This window comes from Protopterus annectens, chromosome 17.part0 (genome assembly GCF_019279795.1).
Source record: "Protopterus annectens isolate FY-2018-M chromosome 17.part0, PAN1.0, whole genome shotgun sequence".
NCBI classification, from domain to species: domain Eukaryota; kingdom Metazoa; phylum Chordata; order Ceratodontiformes; family Protopteridae; genus Protopterus; species Protopterus annectens.
This window is the reverse complement of record NC_056751.1, coordinates 621614842-621632199: the sequence shown is the minus strand read 5'-3', so window position 1 is coordinate 621632199 and position 17358 is coordinate 621614842. Positions and strand designations below refer to the sequence as shown.

The window sequence follows — 17358 nt, the reverse complement described above, 5'->3', positions numbered from 1 at the left end:
TGTCTGTGGGTCTTTATACCGGTGTATATAGTTGTAGAGCAACCACCCCTAGCAAGTGTTTACACAGTAAGTGTGCTGTTGAATTGTAGGTCAGTCTTGATTCATCTATAGGCTAAGGACTGAGTATTTGTGGTGAGTATACCTGCAGAGGCTGATGGTTTGTGCCAAGTTTGATACAGCTCTTTAATTGTGGATACTGCAAATTTTTAGAAATATTGAACAATAAGTACACAGTTCATTCATTGGCTGAACCCATTTCTTTTTCGCAGGTCTGTTCATAAGGCAGGTGCATACATATTGGAGCTTTATTTGACTTCTGGAATCTCATTTATTTGTATTATAATGACCTTCTCTGTACAAATCTCACATTGATCTGCTATTGTGACTTTTCTTTAGAAGATTCCAATTCATATTAGAAAGTTAAAACCAAAAACCAAAAATAATGTTTTTTGGAGTTTTCATATTAGAAAGTTGGCAAACAGTAGGTCAGGAAAGTTCATCATTCTATATATAAAACCTTAGACAGCCTCATTTTGAATGCAGTCTCTATCATTGTGATCAAAGGAAGGAACATGAAAACCTTTCTGACTTTGTACTGCGCAGCAGGGTTGGAGTTCTGATAAAAGTATAGATTTGGTTTTCTAGGATTTCAGCCTGCAGGCTGTGTTGCATGCCCTTATTAGCCCTCCTAAGTTTGGAGAAGAAAATAGCTTATTATGTTCTTTATTTTTGTCTTACAGTGTTGGCGTCCATTCCAGCGCTGTCAGTGCCTCCAACCACTCCCACAAAAGCCATTTCTCCCACCACAATAAACGGACTTGAGTTAACTGAGCAAAGGAGCTGGCTATACTTGGAAGAAATGGTTGAATCTTTGCAGAACACAGCACAGCAGCTCAAGTCTTTGATTGAGCAGGCAAAACAGGCAAGTGTAGCTTGCAAGGAAGCTGCAGTTGCACAAGCTAAGATGCTGGCAGACGCAGAGAGAAAAGAGGTAAGTGTTCTCCACACAGTTAAATAACTTGTTTTCTGTTTAATGTTTGCGTGAAAGCCAAGGTAATTTCTTGGAGGTATCTTTTAAGTAAATGGTCTCATGTTGCATTTAGCTGTACTAATGGATTATTCTTTCAAGTTCTGCTTGGAAAGTATTGCAGTCATTGAGAAGAATCGTGATATTTCAGATTAAAAAATGATTTCTGGTATCTTCAGAATGAAATCAGATACATACATTTGAAAGTATTTGTCACATGCCTGCAAATCTGTGACAAAAAGTCTTAATGCATCAGAACGTTATGACTACTGCATTATCAACTATTTACCAGAATAAATGCAGATGTCTCATTAGTGGTGCACCTTTTGACAGTACTGCCTCATTTCCCATTTGAGATGCCTTATATGTAGAGTTTTTATGTCATTTATGTAGATTATCAGCAGCAGTTAGTTTCTGCCGCATCCCAGAAAGTTACCATATATTACTCATTAGTGTGTGTCTCTGTGTATGTATGTGTGTGTGTGTACTTGAGTCCTGCAGTGTATTGTTCCATCCATGAGTGATTTTTACCTTGTCTTTTACTTAATAGAGTAGACTTCAGGTTCCTCTGAACCTAAAATTGGATAGAGTGGGAAATAAAAATAAATGAATTATGAGCATATTATGAATGTGTATTTCATTGCATGACTCCACACATGTTCGTGCATTTTCCTTTCTCATACCTCCCCTCCCTTTGTGGATTCATTCAGCTTCCCTGTTATACACTTAATTTCACCTCCTCTACAACCTTCTCCCTTCCTCCTCCTCCTTTTGCCTCCTGAAATGTTCCTTTTGGGATCATGTATTGAGGCATTTGCCATCATCATCATTCATCTTACCACTTCAGAAGAATCCACCTCCTGTGTGTATGTCTCCATCTTCCTCACCCTCCCTTCCAGTCTGTGATGTCCCTCCTCTGGGCCAGTAATCAAGGAGCCTCAATCCTCACCACCGACACTAGTGGGGAGCATTCACTTAGAAAAAAATGGATACACACAGTATTTTCAGATGCAGCTTTCGGCACCAAGCACAGTTTCCCTTAAGAACGCACACGGAGCACACACAGTCCTGGGGCTGGATTTTCCTGTCCAAGCCTCAAATAAGACTCCACCTTTCTTCCTGCTGTGTGTCCCTGTTTCAAGTAGCTGGCACACACTCTTTGAGATTTGATTTTCACACACAACTGGGAAAGGCTGGCACAGATTTACTAGCTATGCCACCTCCATCCAGACCATAAGGTAGATTCACTGCAACCAGCCAGCTACTTTAAGGCTCTTACCAGGGTACCCTGTTCTACCCCAGGCCTTTCTGTTCTCTCTGGATCTCAAGGATGACTACCTTCATATTTCCATCCATCCCCCTTTCAGGAAATTTTTACTTTTCTCTGATGTTCATCGTGCATACAGCTGCAGTAATCACAGATGGGTTTTCAGCCGTCAGGCGGTCCCTCGGTCGGCCGAATTCCAAAGTCTTGGTCCGGCGTCGGTTGTCGTCGCTTACTCTTCTGACGTCAGTAAGGCCAGAGTATATAAGACACAGCCGACGCCATGTTCTTAAGTCTTTTTTGCTGCGCGGTACCCGAAGCAGAAGCAGTTCGCAAGTGCCGGTCGGCCAGCTCCTGAATTACGAAAAAATTGGAACCAAAGTCTTCATTAAAGCTAAGTACCCCGTTGGGGAAACTTTTCTTGCCTCTGACCGATGTCAGAAAAAGTTAATAATTGTATTTCTTGTGGGAAGCAAATACCGCATAAGGATTTCCATTCCCTTTGCATACCTTGTTTGGGCCCAGACCACGACGTCTCGGGCTGTCGCTTTTGCGCTACCTTCAATAAACGCACTATCAAGCGTCGGGCGGAGTTCGCCCAACACTACTTTGGTAAAGCTTTTGATTATAAAATGTCGTCGGACACTCCGACTACCGTTTTGTCCAAAGCACGCAAGGAAAAGGACCGACACGAGGCCCGCGGTCCCCGCCGACACCACGCCAAAACAGGCTACACGTGGTCCGGTTCTCAGCGAGACGCCTTTGCAGTCCCTGACTACCGACGACACTCCTTTGGCGGTGTCCTCTGTACCCGAGACCGCTGGGTCCTCGGCCCTTTCCCAGACTACAACCGAAGCCCCTGCTAATGTCGAGCCTACTAATGTGGACAGGTCCACCTCCACCCATGGTGTATTTAGGCCCTCATCTTCCTTTTCAATTAAGGCCTTTACTAAATCCAAAGCAGCCAGGCACCCCACGAGGCCTGTTGCACAGGGTCCATCTCCTGGACCCATGCCTAAGAAACAGATGCTTAAAATGGCTGAGGATTTAATTACTCTTATCAGAGGTTCTCAGCCCCCTCCTGACAAGAGACCCAGAGTGGAGGAAGAATCTCCCTCTTCTGATCAGGGATCCATTTTATCAGAACATTCTGATGCAGAGGAACACTCTTACTCCCCTTTTGAGGATTCGGATGCAGAACAGTCCATTCCTTCTGTATCCCCTCCTGAGGATTTTTCTTTTGGGGAAACCTTACACACCTTGAGGGAACACTTCCATTGGGAAGGCCAAGACTTTTCAGATTCCAAGAAAAGACTTAGGGAATTTCTTTGGTTACCTCAGCACAGACCTCTGGCTATACCCCCTGTTTTGGATGTACTGGATGATGTCTACTCTGAGGCTTGCCTTAACCCTGATTCTCTGCCTCCTGCACCAGTAAAACCTGATAGGTATTACAGAGTACCCAGCTCTCACCAATTTCTCTACAAAGGCCATAATGCTGACCCTGAAACCATTTCACAAGGCCCCAAGGGATTAAAGGCCTCCACTGCCAAGAATCCACTTCCTGCAGAAAGGGAATCCAGATCTCTAGAAAGGTGGGGTAAAAAGGTATACACCTCGGCCACCCTAGCCATGAGGGCCTTAAACTGTCAGTTTCATATGATTAAATATCAACAGTACCTGTTATCACAATTAAGGAACAAAATGTCTCAACCTGAACAACCAGATTTAAAAGAGTTACAGGATATGATGCATAGTGCGGAGCAAGTGGGTAAACACACCTTACAATGTGGTTATGATGCCCTAGAGGCTTCCAGTAGAGCGGCTGCTACAGGATCAGTCATTCACAGACATGCCTGGCTTAGGGAACAAAATTTGCCTGATCATGTGAAAGCTAAACTTCTTGATGCTCCTTTACAAAAGGATGTACTATTTGGTACTAATGCTGAGGAGATACTACGGAAAATGGAAGAAAAAGCCAAATCTATGCAAACTGTCAAAGCTTTCTTACAGGTCCAACCACCACGTTTTAGCAGGAATTGGCCTTCAAAAAACTGGTCCTTTCCAGCCACTGACAAGCCCCAAAGAGGTAGATACAGACGCACAAGGGGCAGAGGGCAATCACAAGGATCTTATAGAGGCAGACAATGGCAATCTCCAACACCAAGAGGTGGTGAAGACAGTGCACAACAATACAGGAAGCAAACCCAATGACTCCCTCATTTCCATGCCAAGCAAGTTTCAGCTGGCAGCACCTTTGGGAGGGAAACTAGCATTATTTGCAAGCAATTGGCATATTGTCACAACAGACAAATGGATACTGGACATTATAAACAGAGGCTACAAATTTCAATTTCACACTCTTCCAAAAATGAGAGGCATGCCAAACCTGCCACAAAATCAAAGGGCAGAGGCACAACTGCAAATTTCAAAGCTCCTAAACATGAGAGCTATACAAAAGGTACCTACGCACCAACAAGGTCAAGGTTTTTATTCAAGACTTTTTCTGGTACCAAGGAAAGGAACCGACTGGAGACCCATTCTGGACTTATCCATCCTAAACACATTTCTACTCTTACCAAAATTCAAGATGCTCACATTACAGCAACTTCTTCCCATGCTGGGCAAGGAGTTTTGGCTGGTAACATTGGACCTCAAGGAGGCATACCTGCATGTCCCAATCAGACAAAGCTGCAGAAGATACCTCAGATTTCTTGCAGGTTCAATTCACTATCAATTCTCTGCATTGCCCTTTGGCTTATCTACTGCGCCCAGAGTATTCACAAAGTGCCTGGCATCAGTGATTGCATACTGCAGACTTCAAGAGATACAAATTTACCCTTATCTGGACGACTGCCTGATCCAAGCGGACAGCAAACACATACTACTGGAACATCTGGCATATGTGACACGGTTACTGCTTTCTCTGGGATATACCATCAACAAGGAGAAATCAAGGCTAACACCATCTCAGAAAATAACCTTCCTGGGTGCCAACTTGGACACAAACACCCAGATGGCATATCTTACGCCAGAAAAACAAGGGCAACTATCTCAGTACTTCAAAACACTAGCAAAAAGTACCAGGCTTACTGCAAGGAAAATCCTGCAGGCTCTGGGATTCATGGCATCTTGCATTCTTCTAATCCCATGTGCAAAGCTGCATATGAGGAAACTTCAATGGGACCTAAAAAATCTATGGTCTCAACACAGTCACAGTTTGGAAGCAATTATACCAATAATTCCATGTTTGCAAAAGGAATTTCTATGGTGGGCCCAAGCATGTCAAGTAAACACAGGCCTTCCATTCTGCAAGCCTCAAGCAAAACAAGTCATAACCACAGACGCCTCAGATTACGCCTGGGGGGCGCACATGAAGGACAGGTGCATTCAGGGCAGATGGTCCCAAAAGGAAAAACACCTTCACATCAATCAAAAAGAAATGCTAGCAGTAATAAATGCAATTACAGCTTTCAAGGACTTCCTGCATCCAGGACAATTACTGATGAGAATAGACAACACCACAGTAATGTGGTACATAAACAAACAAGGAGGAACACATTCATATCCCTTGTGCAGACTAGCCATGACTCTTTGGAACTTGGCTCTGGAAAGACAAATCGAACTACAAGCACAGTACTTGCCAGGACTGGAAAACACACTGGCAGACACTCTAAGCAGAAATATGACAGATCCACATGAATGGAAGTTACATCCTCAGGTGTTTACAGAGATAATCCAAGCATGGGGGAGGCCAGACATAGATCTTTTTGCCTCCCACAGGAACCATCAATTGAAAAAGTTTTGTTCAAGGACCTTTCATCCAAAGGCCTGGAAAGTGGACGCCCTTTCATTCAGTTGGACAGCATGGACAGTTTATGCATTCCCACCTCTGCCTCTTCTGCCCAAGGTGCTTTTGAAAGCAAGAACAGACAAACCGAGGATGATACTGATTGCTCCAGATTGGCCAAGGCAACACTGGTATCCACTCCTGAGGAGCCTAACACATACCCCTCCCTGGTCCCTGCCTCTAATGCCTCTTCTGCTGACTCAGAACAGCTACAAAACTCTTCACAGTCAGCTGAAAACACTCAACCTCGCTGCATGGAAAATCTCTTAACACCACAACAGACCCTACTCTCCAAGGAGGTGCAGGATGTCATTTTGGATGCCAGAAGACCATCTACTAGAAAGGCTTACTCCGCAAAATGGAAGCGGTTTTGCTGTTGGAATGAGAAAAGAGGCCAGGACCCTAGAAAATTGAACTTGCCTCAGGTGTTACAGTACCTAGCTGAACTGCTGAACAGTGGACTTTCATTTTCTTCCATAAAAATACATGCCTCAGCCATTTCTGCGGAATTCAACACGGATCCTCCTTTATTTTCTCACCCACTCTTACGACAGTTCCTCAGAGGGGCCAAGAATATAAGACCTCCAAGGAAGCAACCAATACCAGCCTGGGACCTTAATTACATACTAGAAAATTAACATTGCCTCCTTTTGAACCTGCTGCCTCAACAGATTTGCAATATTTGTCCTGGAAAACAGCTTTCCTTCTGGCCATCACTTCAGCTCGTAGGGTTTCTGAACTACAGGCCCTCATGGCGGTGCAGCCCTTCCTCATCTTCCATCAGGACAGGGTTTCCCTTCGTACCAACCCATCTTTTATGCCAAAAGTGGTATCCAGGGTAGCCTTAAATCAAGCCATACACCTACCTACCTTTTATCCTAACCCTCAAAACAAAGGGGAAAGGCTGTTACACTCTTTAGACATCCATAGGCAGCTACGTTATTATTTGGACAGAACAAAGTCCTTCAGGAAATCAGAACAACTTTTTGTGTCCTATGCCGTAGGGGCTCAAGGGAAACCAGTTACAAAACAGACCATTTCCAAGTGGATTGGCCACTGCATACGGTTTTGTTATTCCTATCATGGGAAATCTGTCCCCACTGGTATCAGATCTCACTCCACTAGGGCCACAGCCACCTCTACAGCCTTCCTCAGAGGTGTTCCTACTAAAGATATTTTGGAGGCAGCCACTTGGAGTTCTGTACATACCTTCACAAAACACTACCACCTGCCCTTATATTCCAGAACAAGAGCAGGCTTTGCCACTGCTGTTTTGCAGGGCATTCTGGCTCAACCCAGTTCCTCATAGTACCTACCACCCTATGCATAGCTTTGGGACTCTACCCATCTGTGATTACTGCAGCTGTATGCACGATGAACATAGTACAGTTTTGTACCTACCATAAATGTAGATGTTCGAGTGCTAATACAGCTGCAGTACAGGTTTCCCTCCCTCCTTCCCCACTTGGTAAAGGCATGGGGCCTAACAACCTCTTCATACCACCTGACTGGGTTATCCTGCTATGTTTTATTTGCTTGCTTACACTGATTTTGCATTACATTGCATTGCTTGCATATGTAGATAAGCTTTATTTATGTATTGCCTTCTTTTGGGGGCACCTGACATCTGGGGCAAGAAAGACTGAAGAACATGGCGTCGGCTGTGTCTTATATACTCTGGCCTTACTGACGTCAGAAGAGTAGCGGCGACAACCGGCCTTGGACCAAGACTTTGGAATTCGGCCGACCGAGGGACCGCCTGACGGCTGAAAACCCATCTGTGATTACTGCAGCTGTATTAGCACTCGAACATCTACATTTATGGTAGGTACAAAACTGTACTTTTCTTCCTTCCATTTTCAGTTCTTTGCTTTCCCCTTTGGCCTCTCTACTGCCCCAAGGGTATTCACCAAATGCCTCGCTCCTGTCACTGCCTTTTGCAGGATGAGAGGACTTCATATCTTTCCCTATCTAGACAATCTTACTCCTTCAAGCTTCTTTCCCAGATGCTCTGTTTCAGGCTCTCCAGTTTACTGTTTCCCTATTACAGAGTCTGTGGTTCACCATAAACTTCCAGAAATCAGTTCTGATGCCTTCTCAGGGTCATATTTTTCTCAGTTATAGGCGTCAGACCATCTCCATGCTGGCATCTCTGCCTGCCCCCATGGCCCTCTCTTTCTGCCTTTTTCCAGTGTCTTCTTCCTCTGGCTTCAGTCATGGCCAGGGAGTTTCTCAAGGTCTTTGGGTTCATGGCTTCCACCGTTTCCATGCTCCCTTTGACCAGGCTCCACATAAGAAAGCTTCAGTGGTACCTCAAGTCAGTGTGTCTCCAACATTGCTGCCCCCCTGGACATCCGTACCCTTCCTTCCCTGTCTGAAGCTCAAGCTTCAGTGATGGATTCATCAACTGGCTCTCAACCTGGGGCTCCCTTTCCAATCTCTAGTCCTGACTTGAGCTGTTTACAGATACCTCGGACAGGGGATGGGGGGCGGGTCTTCAACTCTGTCAAGGTTCATGATCTGTGGCCTCTCCATCAGAGGTTGGACCACATCAATATAAAGGAGATGGGGGCTCTGCTTTTAGCTTTTCAGGCTTTTCATTCCATCTTTCATCCCAGGCTCCCCAAAAGTTTCACAGACACCACAGTGATGTGGTATGTCAACAGGCAAGGGGGTGCAAGGTCATATCTTCTTTATAGACTAGCTCTTCGGGTCTGGGATCTAGCTGCCCAGTATTAAGTGACTGTTCAGGCAGTTTGCATTCCCTCAAAGCACAATCTAGTGACAGACTCTTTGTGAAGGTCCAACACATACGCTCATGAATGGATGCTTCAAAGAGATGTGTCCTTGGACATTGTCCATCGGTGGGATTTTCCTTAGGTGAATTTTTTTTGCCTCCCCTCTGAATGGGCAACTTTCACCATTCTGTGGAGTCCCGTGTTCTCTGGCTTGTAAAGTGGGTGCCCTGTCTTTTCCTTGGCAGGAGATGTTTTTGTACGCCTTCCCTCCCCTTCCTCTGTTACCACAAGACTTGCATGAGTTCTGGCAGAACTCTCCCAAAATGTTGCTAGTGGCTCCCTTTTGGTCCAGACAGCATTGGTTCCCCCTTCTTTCACTCTTGGCCGGGGGCAATCACCACAAGTTATCTCACCAGGTGGATCTTCTCACACAAGACAAAGGGGTCTCTTATCCATCTTCATCTCTCCACTCTTCAGCTGACACCGTGGTTGATAGGGTTTTGATCCCTCTTAGGCAGCTATTTTCTGAGGACTTGCCTCTCTTGCAGGAGGCCAGGAAACCCACTACCAGGAAGTCATGTTTGTCCAAATGGAAGAAATTTTCTGTATGGTGCCTCTCTCACCATCAGGATCCCCTATCTGTGGAGGTTCCTTTGGTTCTCTCTTATTTGTGTAGTCTCCTCTGTGCTGGGTTAGTGCATATACTTAAGTTAAGGCTGTCCTGTCAGCAGTTTCTGCTTGTCTACCCTTGACTCCTTTTCTGGCCTTCTTGTGGACAAACAGTTTCTCAACGATGTCATTCATATCAGATCTCCCAGGAAGCCTATTTCACCTTCTTGAGACCTCAGTTTTGTTCTTGAAAAATTGACTCTGGCTCCTTTTGTACCTGCTCCTTCTGCTTCCATCAGTATTGTACTGGGTGGACTGCTCTTTTGACTCTGACTTCAGCCAGGAGAGTGTCTGAACTTCAGGGTCTCATGGCCATTCCTCCTTTCTTAGTTTTCCATAAAGACAGAATGGTCAATGAGTTGTGCCTTAATTAGTCTACTTGTCTGCCTTCCTTTTTTCCTTCTCCGCATTCTGCCACTGAGAAGGTTTTTCACACTTTGGATTTGCATAGATATGGAGCATCTACTGCTGTGGTAAGATTTTTACACAACTGTACTTTCCCTTCTTTAAGATTAGATGAGGGCTGCCCCAGCATGCTAAATTACTCATCTCTGTCCTGTACTGTAGCCGTCTCCTCTTTACTACTCCCATTTGCACATATAAAGGAAACTTTGATAGTGCTTGTTTTAGTTTTCAGGAGGCCCTCCCATAATTCCTTCACTTACTTGGAGAGAAGCAAGTTAAATGAGAATGCGCAGACAGGCTCAGAACAAAATGCTAAACAGACAGATGGTAGTCTATGGCCACTCTTGCCAGAGCAGATAATATACCAATGACCTTCTTTCCACACAGCTCAGTCATTGATTGGTATGTCTTCAGGATATGTAATTATCATAAGTACTCCAAATATATATAATTATAATAGACATAATATTTATAGACTTTTGTAGAACAGTCATGCACTCCAGAAAAATGTTCAGCTTCTGTTTCCTAGATGGATAAACTATTTTTTAGTGTAACAGAGCATTGTGCACACTTATGACTTGCATGCATGTCTCATTATTCAGTATTCATTCCCCCAAGCTCCCAACCCTACCCTCTCACCCTTGAAATCAGATAAGTATGCACAAAAGTAACATTTCTGCAGAACTTAAAAAGATCCCCCATTCTGTACCTACCTTCCTGTGATCTTTCCCATACAACCCCTCAAGCTGTTCAATTTTCATTGAGCAAATATTTTTATAGCAACCCCACATCAGTAGACAACCACAGTATGCCCCCCCCCCCTTTTTTTTTTTTTATTTGCCATTTGTTCACCAGGTTAGTCCCACTAGGCTAACAGCATCTTTTCTTGGGAGACCTGAAGTGGTGGTTAAACTGACTAGGGGAAATTTGCCTGGGACACCAGGAAACTTCCCCCATTCTTTTTGATAAATGTGATAAATGTAGTAGAACATTTTACATTGCCTAAGCTATCACAAACTGAGGCAGGTGGACTCGTATAAAGCATGGCACAGACAGGAAGGCAGTGGCCCCTAATGAAACACTGCAGTGTCAGTAATGGAAAAAGAATCCAGTCACCTGGTAATAGAACCCACAGCCTTCTGATCTTCCAGCAACAAAGGTGAGTGTGCTACTTCTTGAGCCACTGACACTAGTGTAGCATTAGGTAGTCATTAAAATAGCTTGGATAGCACAAGTAATAGAAAAATCATTTGACTGATATGAACTGTTACAATTTCTGGGATGTTCATCATATTGATCACTGCTACAGTAGTCTTAGCGATACTGGTTATATCTTGCAAGGATATAATAGCTCCAGCTTCAAAAGCTTAAGGGCATCTTCCACACATCCAAACCTTTAGTCAGTTTGAACTGAGATGAATAAACTGACAGGTTTGGTCTCCAAGCCCTTCAGAGCTTTCTTGGCATTGAAGAAAGAGCTCCTCTGTCGGCTTTCATAGGAGGGGTGCTAGGCTTTTGGCCCTAGGGCCTATATAAGCCTAGCCAAAAATGTACCCTGGATTTCGCCATCCAAGAAAATTATTTTCCTGTGCCCCTGTCGAGCAGAGCCACAGAAGTGATCCCCGGGGTGAATTTCCTATCTCCCATCCAATCATCAAGATTTTTCTTGAAGAGTGCTAATGAGGAGCTCTGTTTGACATAGGTAGTCTGTTCCAGAGTATGGGAAGTCTCTGGGACAGGAATCTGTCCCTCCGGCATGTTCTGTTTATTGTGGTGATAAGGTTTAGGTTCCTAGAGCATGTAGCTCGGAGGGATTGGGATTTCTTTAAGTGGAGCATGTCCAACAGCTCTGGGTTTGACATAGCTTTGTATGTTAGGCAGAGATCGCCTCTGAGTAGGCGATATGTGACGGAGTAAAGCTGGAGTTTTTTGAGACTGTCTGCGTAGGGCATCTGTTTGAGGCCGGTAATCCTCTTTGTGAGGTATTTCTGTGGCCTTTCCAGTTGTTGTAGATGTCTTGTGAGGTACATACCAAAAGGAGTGTTGTACTCTATAATGGGTCTAATGAGTGATGAGTAGAGGGGAACAATGACCTCTTTTTTTCTGGATGAGAAACCTTTTGTGATGAGGTGAGCCATGTAGAAGGATTTCCTGACCACTGTGGCGATGTGATTATCAAAGGAGAGACTACTGTCCACCTATGTCCCAAGGTCTCTTATCACATTTTCGGCGTTAAGTAGACTACCAGCTATGTGGTAGTTCATGGGTACTGAGTTTTTACCAAAGGGGATGACAGTACACCTTTTGGCATTGAGCTTCAGGCCATGGCTTTGACACCAGGCATGTGAGGCCCTTTTATAGTATGTCCACATCGGTAGGAGTTTCGATTATGGCTCCTAGTTTGCAGTCATCTGCAAACTTTTGTTAGCCAAAAACCTTCTGTGTTAGCCTGTACTTCAGAGAAGTAGATACCAAACAGGAGAGGACCCAGGACTGAACCCTGTGGTATTCCACTTGTCACTGGTCTAAAATCGGATTTGGAGTCTGCTACTTTCACAGTGTGGGTTCTGTCCGTGAGCCAATTGGCAACCCATCTTGTGACATAGGGATTTATACCTAGTTTAGTGAGCTTATCTATAATTCCAGAGTGGGGGATGGTGTTGAAAGCCTTGGTGAGATCTAGATAAGCTGTGTGAACCACCTTACCCTCATCTGTGGCTTTGGTGACTGCTTCAAAGAAGTTAATCAGGTTTAGGAGACATGATCTGTCTTTTACAAATCCAAACTGGGTAGGGTCTAGAGTTTGGAGATTACCAATGTCTTTGTTTATGAGTTCCATGATGATACGTTCCATGGCCTTGCAGACCAGGCTCCTCAGGCTAATGGGGCGGTAGTTCCTGGGGTCCGTCGTGGCTCCCCCTTTGTGGAGTGGGATAGCTGTCGCGGTGTGCCATTCAATGGGCACAAAGCCTGAAGTGAGGCTATGACTGAACATGGTACTTAGGGTGCCAGTTCATTCTGTAGTTCGTGTAGAACACAGCCTGGGATATTGTCAGATCCCATGGATGCTGTGTTCTTGGCTTTGGAGTGTGTGTTTTTTACCTGTGCAGCCGTGATTACAGGAACTTTGCATTCTTCTGGCATAGAGATGGGCCCTCTAGGGGGTGAGAGAGGGGTAAAGTTAGCACTGAATCTATCTGCCAGGATGTTGGCAATATCAGTTGGTTCTGTATATTTAGTGCCATTGTGCTGTAACTCAGAGCAGATCTGAGTGTTGCCATTGAGATTCTTGACATAGCTATAGAATGCGTTGTAGTTGTCTTTAGAGTCAGTGGCAGTTTTGTTTTCATAATTTGGAGGATTTTATGAGGGATCTCAGCCTCTTACTGAGGTTGACCAGGGCGTTCCTCCAGTCATGGGATTTTACTCTTTTTTGCAACAGTTTCTTTCTTCTGTTGTAGAGTTTGTTTATGGCAGAGGACCATCAGATCGACTTCCATTTTTTGGAGGATAACATCTTGGTTCTGTTAGGGATAGCATGATCCATACACTCGTGTAAGTGCTTATAAAGTGCATTTGTGTAGGATTCAGCAGTTGTAACTCTATTGTCCGTCTGCATGGGTGTCATGAAGTTTGCCACTTCTGTCTTAAGAAGTGTGAAGTTGGCTTTGGAGAAGTTTTTTTACAGTGGTTTCCCTAATCGGGGGTGGGGGCTGGATGTGGATGTCTAGGGTGATTAGCTTGTGGTCGGATCTGACCAACGAGAATTGACCTCTGGTGTGGAACACCAGTTGCCCATGTTGGTAATGACCAGGTCTAGGATATTACTGCCCCTGGTGGGGGTGTGAATAAGTTGATCCAAGGCGTTGGAATTTATGAATTCCAGAAAACGTCGAGCAAAAGAGTTGGTACATGAGTAGTTTTCCCAGTTAATGGTGGGGTAGTTGAAATCGCCCATTATTAGGGTGTTAGGTTGTACCCTAATACTTTCCAGTGTATCAAGAAATGAGGAGTGGGAATCCTGGGGCATGGTGGGGGGTCTGTAGCAAGCTATAATTTGGATTGCGGTCTTGCCCAGAGTTAGTTGCACTTGGATAATCTCGGCTGCATTATGCTGTTCAGCTAGCCTGGAGGTGTAGATATCCTTAATGAATATGGACACGCCTCCACCTTTAGTGCTTCGTTCTGGGTTAGGTGGCCGAAAGGTGTGGTATGAATTATAGACTGGTAATGCAGGGGTGCTCTCTGGAGCTTTGAACCAGGTCTCTGTTAAGGATCGATGGTCGGCTTATGTTTCTTTGCTGGGTAGATTAATTCCCTTTTGGCAAAAATTTTCCACATTAAGTCTTTGTTTTATTGTACTTTCCTGTTTAGGAAATTTGTTTAAGCTAGGTTTTTGTGTTATAATGGATTCTCATGAGACTTAACTGTGCTTTTAAACTTAGTGGGCAAGGGAAAGCCACTCTTCGGCCTTGAGAGATGGAACAGGGAAGACTTCACTGTTTGGTCAGAATGCTGTGCCCATCCATGTTGAAGCTGCTGCTGCCGTTAAACATGCTGTCCCTTCTGTCAAAAAGAAACTGAAAACTAAACATGTATCTACTCCTCCTAAAATTTCTTTAGACATGAGCAGTTTACTGGGTCTGGCTCGGGGTTCATTTCAGGCTGCTGATCCTTCTAATGTGGGTTCTAGTAAAAGAAAGAGGGATACCTGTTTTTAAAGTGATTCCAGATTCTGAATCAGGCAGGAAAATGAAGGGACAGATGCAGAGATTTATCCTCATTCTTCCAATTCAGACTGAGGAGAGCTCAGTTTCTGACACTCCCTTTGGGTGGGATCTTTTTATTTGAGACTGCTTCCAGAATGTGACAGTTTTCAGTGGGAGAACTTCACAGTCTCTCAGAAAATACTATCAGCTGTTACATAATAGATTTGCAGAATGTACACACATTCCTTCAGTTTGGTCAGCTTTGGAGGATGTGTGTGTCACTGCCTGCAGTTTTCCTGATTAACATGTTGCCCCGAAAAACTCTATAGTCCCCTCACCCTTAAGTTTTTGTACACTCTTCCCAAGCCTGACCCAGCAACTATAGCTTTAGCTCATTCTTACTACTGCTAAACATTTATTAAATTCCAGTCTTACTCTTTCTGACAAGGCTGGGAAGATTATTGATAAATACGGGAAAAGTGTATGCTTTTGCAACTCTGATTTTCAGAATTCTGAATTGTCAGGCTCATATGTTAAAGCTTCTTCTGACTAACTGTAAAAGTATGAGGAATGTTTTCTTTGCATTTTCTTCTTGTGAGGGAAAATCTGCTTTAAATAGTTTGATTTATTCCATTGTACAAGTCACAAGTCACTGGTTACAGTGCGTGTATCACTCAGCTGATGCTTCTTCCGGGGTTATAGTCACTAGTACTGTTTTGAGAGGCTTTGCCTGGTTGCATTCTCAGAACCTCGTGATGATGTGAAGACTGAGATTTTAAATTCACCCTTAGACAGAGATTTAGTTTTTGGTTTCTGTGCTGCAAAGTTTATCAAAAAGTATGATGAAAGGAGTACGTTGGTACAGGGTATCCCTTGAGATTATTCAGACCTCCTTTTCCAGATTTTGTAAGGGATTCTGTGATACCTCATCCAATTTATGCTGAAAACAAAGTAAATTAACAAATGTGGGTAAACAGACGTTTAAGAAGAAATGTCTGGAGGTTGCAACATGAATTCAGGACCCCCCCCCAAACCAAGAACAGTCCAAGTCAGATTGACTGTTTAAGGGGCCATGTCTCCCCTCACCCTAGCAACCTCTTTTCCCTTCCAGAAAGTTGAGACTCCACTTTTTTCTTCGGCAACCAATAGTCTCAGACAAATAAGGTCTGAAAGTCAAACAAATGCATTCTGAAGATCATTCATAATACAGATGGCAGTGGGAGGAAATTCCTCCTCTCTAGAGGGTTACTCCTAATCCACCCAGCCAAACTCCTTTATTTCCTCAACACATGCTGTCTCGGGGAGTAATAGAACCAGTTCCTCCTTCCTAAGTTTGGAAAGGTTTTTATTCAAGAATGTTTTAGTGAGAAAGAAAAATGCTTGAAGACCAGTTCTGGATCTTTCTTTCCTAAACCTGTTTGTGATAATGCCCAAATTCAAAATGATGTCACTTCACATCCTGTTATCTCTTATTCCTCTTTCAAGTTTCCTGGTAACACTAGATTTAAACTATGCTTATCACATCCCTAATCGACCAGACTTCATGTGTTTCTTAAGGTTTGTGTGTCTGGGTCACATTATTAGTTCTCTGCCTTACCTGTTGGACTCTGCTTCACACCAAGAGCGTTCACAAAGATGTTATGTGGTCCAATCTCGCCTACATTCTTACTCACGGGTTCGGAGCCGAACATCGGCTCCGACTCGGCCAACTTATTTATTCTAGCACGAAGTCTCTAATTGGCTGGGCTAACCTGGTATCCCATGTTGCACTGCTCCCTAACCCCAGATCTCATTTGCCGCTCGTGTAGCTAGGACGTGGTCTCGCTTGGCTGTGGCTAAGTAGCTCTAAACTTCTTTTTCACTTATTTGGTGGTGTTTTTCACAAAAAGCTATTTTAATAGCTAGTTGTTGTTGTTTAGCGTGTTTTGGTGGTGTGAGTGATTTTTGGTATCCCTCTGTTCCCACGGGCTAGGCCCGTTTTAATTGGAGGACCTAGTCCTCCTTCTATTGCTTGTTTTTCTTAATTTTTCCTGTGCTTACAACAAGTGGGTTTTTCTCGCTTCTGTGTGTGTGTGTGTGTGTGTGTGTGTGTGTGTGTGTGTGTGTGTGTGTGTGGGTTGTCTCTCTGGAATCGTTTAACTTAGAGATTCTTGTCAGTGGTTGTTAGTGGTGGTTCCCGCCTTAACCGTTGTGGCCTAAGGTCCTGTTGTGAATTTGTTTTGTGTGCTTAGCTGATTATGTCTAAGGAGCAAAAGGAACATAAACCCTCTGGGTTTAAGAAATGTTCTAAATGCAGCTACAAGATGTCCATAACTGATGGACATTCGGTTTGTGTATACTGCCTGGGGGCTATACATTTGCAAGAGTCCTGTAGCTTTTGTCACGCCTTCAGTCCGAGGGTGCTACAGGAAAGAAAAAATAAACTGATACTGAAGGGTCTTCTGAAGCCTTCCTTTGAGGAGTCCTTGGACTCTTCCTCTGGTTCACAATCTAAAGCCAAGTCCTCTAAGGCTAAGGAAAGATCTCCGGCTCCATCTGTATCCTCGGAGCCTCCGGAGAAGTCTACCAAATTGGATTCTACCTCCTCGGCTCCCTTGTCCTCTGGGCCGCAGGAGGTAGCTGTGGTTCTTGAATCTGCCTCTGCTCCAATTTTGTTAGAGCCCATTCGGAGCCGGTCTCCTAGTGTTAGACGTGGA

At 44.2% G+C, this 17358-nt stretch overlaps 1 protein-coding gene across 1 annotated transcript in view; it reads left to right on the top strand.

Annotated features, from left to right (window-relative positions):
* The window catches only part of DEAF1 (DEAF1 transcription factor), a 992297-nt gene that overhangs the window by 734185 nt on the left and 240754 nt on the right, over window positions 1–17358 (top strand). Inside the window, exon 8 of the mRNA XM_044059223.1 lies at window positions 741–991. Within this exon, the coding sequence (XP_043915158.1) occupies window positions 741–991 (251 nt within the window). The remainder of the gene's footprint in view (window positions 1–740; window positions 992–17358) is intronic.